The sequence below is a fragment of the Scyliorhinus canicula genome, chromosome 3 (genome assembly GCF_902713615.1).
Source record: "Scyliorhinus canicula chromosome 3, sScyCan1.1, whole genome shotgun sequence".
Taxonomy (NCBI): domain Eukaryota; kingdom Metazoa; phylum Chordata; class Chondrichthyes; order Carcharhiniformes; family Scyliorhinidae; genus Scyliorhinus; species Scyliorhinus canicula.
The window spans coordinates 124,820,417-124,831,449 of NC_052148.1; the positions used below are offsets into that span (position 1 = coordinate 124,820,417).

Genomic DNA, 11,033 nt, shown 5'->3' on the forward strand with positions numbered 1-11,033 from the left:
TGGAGTTATTTTTGTCTTTCCAATTTGTAGCACCTCTGCTTGCAACATTTAGCATATGTCTTACCATCCACATTTCAAAGGCCACAATTTTCTAATTCAGATTTTTATTTATTGCCCAAGTGTGTGCAGAATGTAGTATCTTGAGTGTTTTTCCTTGTTGCAATCTTGCTTTTAACATCCTTCATCTTTGTAAAATTATTTTTGGCTATCTATCCTCCTCCTGCCTTTGGCATCACATCTACCATCTCCTGAAGTAGACAAACTTATTGATTTGTTCCAGCGCGAGAACATCGACTTCCATTTTCACACTCGTTTTCATAGTTGCTAATGTTTTTGTCTTTTTGATGTTCATACTCAAACAATATTCTAAACTTCAAGTTTTTACTTGATCAGTCCTCTTCTGATTCTGCAAATAGTGCTGTGGCTAGTGTACTGCAAGTTTGTTATGTTCTTGTTCCAATTTTTATCACTGCAATTATGTCTAATTCTATGCATATTTGTTCAACATAAACATTGAATATATCAATATATTTTTCTATCACTTATATTGTCCCAAATCCTGCCCAGGCTGAACTCAGCCTATTAAAAGCAGCGATTGAACCTGGTTTGTTTGGTTTATCTCGGTTCACAACACAAAGGCGTTGTGCCTTCACTTTATTTCACTTTGATTTTTACGCATGTGTATTCCTCTTACAGCCAAATACGTTCACGAACTAAACTTTGTCCGACCTTTTATCCAGGTGGAATTAGAAGCCTTTGAAAAAAGACTGAAGGGTCGCCGTAAGAAGAACAAGAGGCGAGACACAATGGAGACCAAAGAAACAGCTTGGCAGAAATACAAGAAATACCTGATGCTCCCTGTCTGTGGAATTATTCTGGCATTAGTCACCTTTTACCTGCTGCAACTCAATTGAAGAAATGTGAAGCCATGGTATGATCAAAATTAATTAGGAAAAACATATCTAATAGAGTACTAAAAAAAAATGCATTAGAATGAATCCTACAACGGCAATATTTTTTGTGCTGAGCTTGCCTCCAGCCTTCAACGGTTTACAAATATAATCAATCATAATGCCATTAGTGATTTGTGCATGTGACAAATCGCATTAACTGTCATGTGTGTATGATATTGTATGAAAACTCATCAACACATTGTGTGTATTTAGACATGCACGGTGATCTTATTGAGATGGTTAAAAGATATCATTGTAGATAATTCTATTTCATATGTGCAAACATTAATTTTTGTCTTGCAACAGACAGCTTATGTGGATTGCTTTACAATTGTTGAAATTGTTTTATTTCATGTTAAATATGACCAGTTTAATATAAGTGAATTTCTTTGCTTTTTAGCTTCTGTAGACCTTTTACTTTTTCACTTTGGTCTATTCATTTGACTATTCGGTGAAACTTGTAAGCCAACAAGCAGAGTTATGTCGAGTGAATCAGTAGAGGTAGTATAGTTGACCCCAGCTAACTGGAATGTTGTAAATTGCAGGTTACCTTGCCATTAAACAATTCTGTTGTTTCAGATCAAAAAAATAATGTTGGTCGACTGGGCCTTATGTGCTTGAAAAGCACTGTAACAGTTCAAAACAAATTGGAAAATAACAATAAGCATTGAGACATCATTAATGGCATAGGCACATAATGAAAATTTTAAGCCTGCCCTCACTTTACATGAGAATAACTCTCACTTCCATATTCAATTTATCATGAAAAGTTGACAGACTTTGCTTTCACTGCCCAAATGTATAATTTATCTTTTTAGTTAAAAAAAGACAGCGGGTCAAACATTCCTTTTTCTTCTATCAGTTCTGTAGTTATATTTATTCTCACATTGGCTATTTAGACTGAGCAGTAATTTAAAAAATTATTCAAAATGTTTGAAAACCAACTGACCATTACATGTTCAATAAATTTATTTCCATGGGAGATTATTGATGAACTAAAAAAAAATCAAAAGAAATTAAAGGTATTTGATGCAGGATAATGCAAATGGTTTGTTGCCCCAAACTGAACTTTATCTATGCAGTGTGTTGATCTATGATTTAATAAATGATTTGTGTTCAAATTTATGGTGGTAATTCTGTTTGTTGTACTTAATAACATCTATTCTCTAAAACAAAACTGAAGATGTCCATTCATTTGAAAAGATTCCTTCTCGTGTAATTGTGTTCCAAGTTCTGTTCAATAAGCTGACAGCCAAAACATAAAGCGGGGGAATAAATCTCACTCCAACACTGTCATCTTCTTCCCTCATCCATGGTGTTTGTGCACCCCGCCTGATGCACGGTTTGGACTTTAGCACTTCTGCACCCACTAATAGTTGTACTTCATTCTGTGAGCATGCTAAAATGTTTTTAAACCCATTTTACATTAGGTGGAATCTTGCCAGAATTTGGTAAAGAGTCAGTTCCGGTGAGAAAATTGGTGCGACTTCTCATGGAAATTTGAGCCTCTTTAACAATATTTTTTAGCCTTTTGCTGATTCGCTTACCCCCGGGCAACTTGATCTCTGCAATCAGTGGGGAGCTGCATATAAACGCCTTCCCAGCACTTGTTCTAGATTCAGTTGGGGGTGGCTGCCAGCAAGCCTATACCTTGATTCTCCGAGGGAGCCTTCACCAAACTACTGGATGGTGAGCAGCAGAGGTGAGATCTGTTGACCCCTGTTCCTGCAGAACTCCTTTCGGCAAGGTCACCATCTCTGCCTGCAAGGCCGTGGCAACCTTGGCCAGTGCCAGCTCATTACAGAAGAGGGACGGGGCAGCAGTGCTGCAAGATGAATGACCACATTCACACAACGAAGATATGGCTGCCCCCTCCAGTCTCCCTCACACCTCCAAGGTGACCTCTCACCCAGCTACCTCGCAGGTTGTCAACATCCATTAAGTGCACAACCCCACAATCTCCATGGTGCTCCACAGTATCTACTCTGCTCCTCACATCCCCGCTCCCAGACATGCAACACCTCTTCACCATCTGAGCTGCATGGGCTCCCGGCTACACTCTTTCCATTTGTCTCTTTGTACGACAACTTAGGCATAATCAGCGTGAGCTGGCACAGCCACCCAGAGTAATGCCTTTCCCTTGAGGAAGGAACCCCTGAGCCAGCCAGGGTGGAACACTACGGCGCCTGCACAGAGAGAGAAGAGAGGTTGCAGAAAAAAGTGAGAATCCCCAGGACACAGTCATCCTTCAAACCTCCCATGAGTAAACATTGTTGCATCATTTATCCTCCGTGATGCACTAATGCCATCTCCCTTCCCTTGTAAGGCAGGCAGTCGACCAGTCAGGATCAGCCTTATGCTCTTTGGAGACCATGGACATGAGCAGCACCAAGGGCGACATTTCAGACGGCGACATTTCAGACACCACCATTGAAGAGGTGTCACATTTGTCACCCGCACCCTCCACCAGCACAGATACTCTCAACACAGTGGGATTAATTAGTAGCCAGGTTTCTTGGTCACACATTGGTGAGCATCTCACACTTGAAGATCCACAGCAGGTGGAGGCAAGGATGTCCCAGGGAACCAGCACTCTGAGGAATGCAGGAGCCCAGGATTCTGCTGAACTCTTAGCCAATGGCCGATCTCAGGATCCGATCATCCCAGAGCTGCTGGAACTGCAACGGCAGAATTGAGAGCATCAGGAAGGGATTCCTGTATCTCTCCTCTGAGTGCAAGGACGACTGGAGAAGTCCCATCACCACCTCTCTGAAGAAATGTTACCGTCACTGCTCTGCAACGAGGCCAAAACTGAGGGTGACATCTGCAGTGGAGACCTTGGTGCTGGGGGTATACTCCATTGCGGAAACATCCGCTCCATGCCTCAACGCATGACCTCCATGGCTGAGGGCATGAGCTCCATGGTGCAGGGTTTCAACTGCATGGTCCAGGCACTGGTAGGAATCCATGCACCAGAGGCGGGGAGGCTCCTGAATCTCACTCCAACTGCTCCTATCCTATGGAGGAGCACAGGGGTTGCCAGGCACCCGAAAGGAAGAGGATCTGCAGGAGCACACCCTGGGGCTCTCCACCCAGCAAACCCTGGGGGTGACCAGCCCAGCACACTGAGGAGAGTAGCACTGCAACATCCATGCATCATGAAAGTAGGACCCTCAAGGTCGAGGCCCCCAGGGAACGCGTGCCAAGGACATAGAACATAGAAAATACAGTACAGCACAATGTTGTGCCGAACTTGTGTCCTAGATTAAGAACAAATTAATCCACACCCCATCATTCTACTGTAATCCATGTACCTATCCAATAGCCGCTTGAAGGTCCCTAATGTTTCCAACTCTACTACTTCCACAGGCAGTGCATTCCATTCCCCCACTATTCTCTGGGTAAAGAACCTACCTCTGACATCCCCCTATATCTTCCACCATTCACCTTAAATTTATGTCCCCTCGTAATGGTTTGTTCTACCTGGGGAAAATGACTCTGACTATCTATTCCCCTGATCATCTTATAAACCTCGATCAAGTCTCCCCTCATCCTTCTCCGTTCTAATGAGAAAAGGCCAAGCACCCTCGACCTTTCCTCGTAAGACCTACTTTCCATTCCAGGCAACATCCCGGTAAATCTCCTTTGCACCTTTTCCAAAGCTTCCACATCCTTCCTAAAATGAGGCGACCAAAACTGCACACAGTACTCCAAATGTGGCCTTACCAAGGTTTTGTACAGCTGCATCATCACCTCACGGCTCTTAAATTAAATCCCTCTGCTAATGAATGCTAGCACACCATAGGCCTTCTTCACAGCTCTATCCACTTGAGTGGCAACTTTCAAAGATCTATGAACATAGACCCCAAGATCTCTCTGCTCCTCTACATTGCCAAGAACCCTACCATTAACCCTATATTCTGCATTCATATTTGTCCTTCCAAAATGGACAACCTCACACTTTTCAGGGTTAAACTCCATATGCCACTTCTCAGCCCAGCTCTGCATCCTATCTATGTCTCTTTTCAGCCAACAACATCCCTCCTCACTATCCACAACTCCACCAATCTTCGTATCATCTGCAAATTTACTGACCCACCCTTCAACTCCCTCATCCAAGTCATTAATGAAAATCACAAACAGCAGAGGACCCAGAACTGATCCCTGCGGTACGCCACTGGTAACTGGGCTCCAGGCTGAATATTTGCCATCCACCACCCCTCTCTGACTTCTATCAGTTAGCCAGTTCATTATCCAACTGGCCAACCATCTCAGGCAACCGAGCGCGGAAGGCAACAAACCACCTCAAATTCAGCTGCAGACCCTGGGGATACACCGAGATGTAGTGGGAAGGGTGGGGAAGAGTAACAAATTGTAGCCACCTAGTGGGCACGGGTGAATCTAGGCACTAGTTGAGATAGGTTGCTATTGTAATATAGCTCTTGCACTAAACCAGCAGGTCCTCCATCCTGTCATTTCATGGTGCCATGCTCCACAAACCCCTGTGCACACTCAGTGCTTCATCCCTGTGGAGTGTGACAATGGCAGCGCTACATTTCTCCCACCTCCCACACTGATATCTCAGTAAAGATGTGCTGCCACCGTGCCATTCCACCACCACCCCCCACCAGCATCAACACTCCGGTCTCATTTCTACCACTCTTCTCGAGTGATGAGGAGGCCATGAGCTGACAAACTGTAAAGAGGCTGCTCAACCCGTATGTTGAAGGAAACCACCAGGACCCCTGACCTCCGAGGGGGCTGGAGAGGTCATCCAGCGTCTCTGAACCTCATGATGAGCCCGTTTATTGGAAGGATGCGTGAGGCTTTCTGTGAGGCAAGAGTCAGATGTATCGCTGAGGGTGAGAGGAGCATCACTCAGCCCTCGATGTAAGTCACCATCATTCTCCCGCAGAGTCTGGACAATGGCTTTAGCGTCGTGCCCTTGAACTTGGCACCATCACAAGCATCACCTGTTGGCACCACCATACTGATGATATGGCACGCCCCATGGTTGTTGAGCTCTTCACACCCTCGTCCTGCTCATCCCCAAACAGAGAGGCTATGAGAACGTCCCTAGCTCTCATCCGCTACGGACCATGGCTCAAGGCCCTTCCTCTTCCTCCACAGGTTGCCACTTGCTGCCGCCTTCTATCTCATCATCCAAAGAAATGTGTCGCTCCCCTATCTCCTGGTTCAGCTTGCTTGCCTTCTTTAGTGCCAAGTTGTGGAGAGTGAAGCAGACCACTATTATGCAGGACATCCTCTGGTGACTGTATTGGAGGGCACCCCTGGATGGTCCAGGGAACCGCTTCCTGAGCAGTCCCATAGCCTGCTGAACCATAACATACGTTGATGCATGGGCTTCCTTGCAGCAAATCTCCGCAGGTATTAGCCTCCGCACTGGCATCATCAGCCATCTGTATGGGTACCTTCTGTCTCCGAGGATCCATTCCTTCGGCCACTGTTTTCCCTCAAGAATGTCACGAATCTGCGTACGCCCCAAGATGTAACTGTCATGGGCGCTTAAGGTGAAACAGACACGCACCTGCAGTGTGTGGTCACAAATGATCTGGATATTGAGGGAGTGGAATCCTTTGCGGAATGGCGCCACATGATGCCATGGAGACCGCAGGGCCATGTGGCTGCAGTCAATCAAATCCTACACCTGGGACATGCCAGCTAAGGGGGTGAAGCCCATGGTCCTGGCTCGCCTAGACCCGGTCTAAATTTATATGCATGTGGGCCGTTGCCTAAAGGGCATTTGTTACTCCGATATACATTTGTGTGCAGCTGACTGGGAAATGCCATGGAGACACTAGCGCTGGTCTGAAATGAGTCAGCTGGATCGAAAGTTCAGAGTGGTGATAATTTTAAGAGTAACGGGCAGTGGGTGTCCTCTTTTCCATGTGCTGCCAGTTCTTGCAGAACCTGACAAAGGTGGTCCATCGTCCCCTGGGACAGGTGCAGTCTTCTCCGGTACTGAAGTTCTGACATCTGCAGGTAGGATGTCCAACATCGGAAGACCCTTTGCCGGTACTGTCTCCTACGAGGCTCCACCATCTATGGTGCTATTCCTGGAATACCTATGGGCCCAGCCTCCCCCTCTCTGCAGGGCTCTGGTCCTGGTCACGTGCAGTGGTATGTCAATATCTCTGCTGCTGCTTGATCGCTATGAGTAGAATATCCAGCTCTATGATTCTCCAGAATCATGCATTGAAAACAAAGTGAACGTTGAGGATTCCCGCCAGAGCCCTGACTCTCAGCTGTCCATACCTTTGGGAGATCCACCCTTGCACTTTACCCTTACTCAGTGCCCTCCCTCCTCCTCCATACCTCACACCTTGCCCTCTCACTGCCACTTACCTACAGTTGTTCCCCTCAAGTCTACCTGGGTGAGGCACATGGACCATCTCGGTTCTTTACCCGCTATTTCCGTGTGAATCATGCACTCGTGGCGGCCTCCCGTTGATTCTTACCCCCGACCATTCTGCATGTTCTCCCTGTGTCTGTGTGCATTTCCTCCGGGTGCTCCGGTTTCCTCCCACGGCCTAAGGTTGTGCAGGTTAGGTGGATTGGCCATGCTGTATTGCCCCTTTGTGTCCAAAGGGTAGGTGGGGTTATGGGGTTACAGGGATATGGCAGGGGTGTGGGCCGAGGTAGGGTGCTCTTTTGGAGGGCCAGACCAGACTCGATGGGCCGAATGGCCTCCACTGTAGGAATTCGAGAAATATAGAAGCAGGGATGCAACCCATTCCTGAGTCCTCCACTCTGCCCCGACAGCTTAGCATAGAATCGCTACAGTGCAGAAAGAGACGAGAATTCCTAGAGTGCAGAGGAGACCATTTGGCCCATCAAGTCTGCACCGACCCTACCTAAGTTTGCTTCCCCCCCCCCCCTCTCCCCACCTAACCTTAATGGACATTGGCCTCTCACAGAACTCTACCCAAGTGTCTCACTGTTGACCCGGGTGTTGATCCTCTGTATTCACCTCGTCCCCCTCCCACCATTTTCCAGTTCCCCGAGGAAGGACAGTCCCTCAGTGATTATTTGGGCACAGACACAGCAAGGAGCACATGGGAAGAGTTTTCTGCATTCCAGCCTTCAGACTCCTTAACTAAGCGGCGCACCCGCAGCTGCCGAGATTGAAAGACCTGAACCACACCCCAGCCCCAAGTTGAACTTATCAGAATCCCCCACGTCCTCTCCAGTGCACCCTGAGTATTTAATACCCTGGATGGCTGACTGAGAGCTCACCTCTGAAAACTCCCTCGGAGGTGAAGTCGCCAGGTTCACTTTTATATAAACCTGTTGGAAATGACGCCAGCGCCTGCTCAAAATTCAATGAGTGGGAAGTCTTGGCGTGAGTGTTCACTAATGACATGCTAATGTTTTAAAATGAGGTTCCCAGACTCCCGCAGCGTTTTTCCCATTTCTCCATCGGCAAGGGGGGGTTGAAAATCAGAAATTGCGATCCAGTTGGAGAGAATCGTGATTTCCAATTCTCTCTGGACTTTGCACCAGCGTCACTATTAGAACATAGAGCATTACAGCACAGTACAGGCCCTTCGGCCCTCGATGTTGCGCCGACCTGTGAAACCACCCTAAAGCTCATCTACACTATTCCCTTATCATCCATATGTTTATCCAATGACCATTTGAATGCCCTTACTGTTGGCGAGTCCACTACTGTTGCAGGCAGGGCATTCCACACCCTTACTACTCTCTGAGCAAAGAACCTACCTCTGACATCTGTCCTATAATCTCCCATCAATTTAAAGCTATGTCCCCTCGTGCTAGACATCACCATCCGAGGAAAAAGGCTCTCAATGTCCACCCTATCTAAACCTCTGATCATCTTGTATGCCTCAATTAAGTCACCTCTTAACCTTCTCTCTAATGAAAACAGCCTCAAGTCCCTCAGCCTTCCCTCATAAGATCTTCCCTCCATACCAGGCAACATCCTGGTAAATCTCCTCTGCACCCTTTCCAATGCTTCCACATCCTTCCTATAATGCGGCGACCAGAATTGGACGCAATACTCCAAATGCGGCCGCACCAGAGTTTTGTACAGCTGCAACATGACCTCATGGCTCCGAAACTCAATCCCTCTACCTATAAAAGCTAACACACCGTACGCCTTCTTAACAACCCTCTCAACCTGGGTGGCAACTTTCAGGGATCTATGGACATGGACACCGAGATCTCTCTGCTCATCCACACTACCAAGAATCTTACCATTAGCCCAGTACTCTGTCTTCCTGTTATTCCTTCCAAAATGAATCACCTCACACTTTTCTGCATTAAACTCCATTTGCCACCTGTCAGCCCAGCTTATCTATGTCCCTCTGTAACTTGTAACATCCTTCCGCACTGTCCACAACTCCACCGACTTTAGTGTCATCTGCAAATTTACTCACCCATCCTTCTACGCCCTCCTCCAGGTCATTTATAAAAATGACAAACAGCAGTGGCCCCAAAACAGATCCTTGTGGTACATCTCTAGTAACTCGACTCCAGGCTGAACATTTCCCATCAACCACCACCCTTTGTCTTCTTCCAGCTAGCCAATTTCTGATCCAAACTGCTAAATCACCCTGAATCCCATGCCTCCGTATTTTCTGCAATAGCTGACCGTGGGGAACCTTATCAAACGCTTTACTGAAATCCATATACACCACATCAACTGCTTTACCCTCATCCACCTGTTTGGTCACCTTCTCAAAGAACTCAATAAGGTTTGTGAGGCACGACCTACCCTTCACAAAACCGTGTTGACTATCTCTAATCAAATTATTCCTTTCCATATGATTATACATCCTATCTCTTATAAACCTTTCCAAGACTTTGCCCACAACAGAAGTAAGGCACTAGTATTCTCACTAGGTACACCCACAGTGACAGTGGGGAGGGATGATGCGAACCATCTGGCATTCATTAAAACAAATCAATATGTTAATATTAAGTTTTACGACGGTTTGCCAACTATTTGTATTCAGTAAAACAATTAACATTTCAATACAGAACTTTACGACATCGGACAGTATAACTGACCATTGCAATGTACAATCGGGGAGAGACACTGAATCGCTGCAGCATTCAGACCCGAGCAGAAGAGTCTCCCACGTGCATGTGAAATAAAGACTTTTCCTTAAAGCTCAACAGTCTCCAGGACACAACTTTAATTCCTTCCAACAATAAGATCGAGGCCTGCGTAGTGTGGCGACAAGGGCCCCTTTGACAGTAAGTTGTTGAACACCTCCTGCAGGGGCGGGGCCAGCGCTGCTGAGAATTCTTTGTAAAGGTCTACCGGGAACCAATCAGGTCCCGGCGCTTTCCCTGACTGCATGGAATTGTTGCATTACACTCTCATTCAGCCCTAGCAGTGCTTCCAGCCCTTGTTTCTTGTCCTCCTCCCTCCATCACCAGTATGTCCAATCTGCCAAGGAACTGTTCCATCCCCGAGTCCCGCTTCAGCACTTCGGAAGTGTATAGCCTTTGGTAAAAGTTTGTAAATGCCTCGTTAATCTTATTCGGGTTGCTACCGTCCTACCCTTTCTGTCCCTAACTTGTGCTATCTCTTTCGCGGCTGACTGGGTGCGCCAGAATGCGGCTAGCCTTGTCTCTGTTTGTAAAAAGCCGTATGTCTGGTGAAGCTGGTGGGATTGCCTTCCGTGTGGAGAGCAGGTCAAATTCCATCTGCAGCTTTAACCTTGATACTAGCAGTTCCACGATTGAGGCTGTGGAGTACCGTAGATCCACCTCCAGCATGGAGTCAATCAGCCGCTGCTTGGCTGTCCTTTCCAGTCTCTTGAGGGCTCCATTCACTGTGATCACTGCCTTCAGTGCCTCCCAGAATGTGGAGTGTGAGACCTCCCTGTTCTGCTTGCAGGATGCATTACCATCAATGGCTTGAGATACTTCTGTGCAGAATTCCTTATCGGCGAGGAGCACTGCATCCAGCCTCCATGGGGAAGGTGGGTGCGTTGGGCCCATCACTTCTCCAACCTCACGTCTGTGTAATGTTGCGCATGGTCGGAGATTACAATCACTATTCGGCCTTTGTTACCCGGGAAACAC

The 11,033-nt window shown here is 46.8% G+C and overlaps 1 protein-coding gene across 1 annotated transcript in view; it reads left to right on the top strand.

The window, feature by feature from the left end:
• Nucleotides 1-2,078, top strand: part of nfxl1 (nuclear transcription factor, X-box binding-like 1) — a 191,557-nt gene extending 189,479 nt beyond the window's left edge. Inside the window, exon 22 of the mRNA XM_038791249.1 lies at nt 741-2,078. Within this exon, the coding sequence (XP_038647177.1) occupies nt 741-914 (174 nt within the window). The 3' untranslated portion in view covers nt 915-2,078. The remainder of the gene's footprint in view (nt 1-740) is intronic.
• The last annotated feature ends 8,955 nt before the right edge of the window (nt 2,079-11,033 follow it).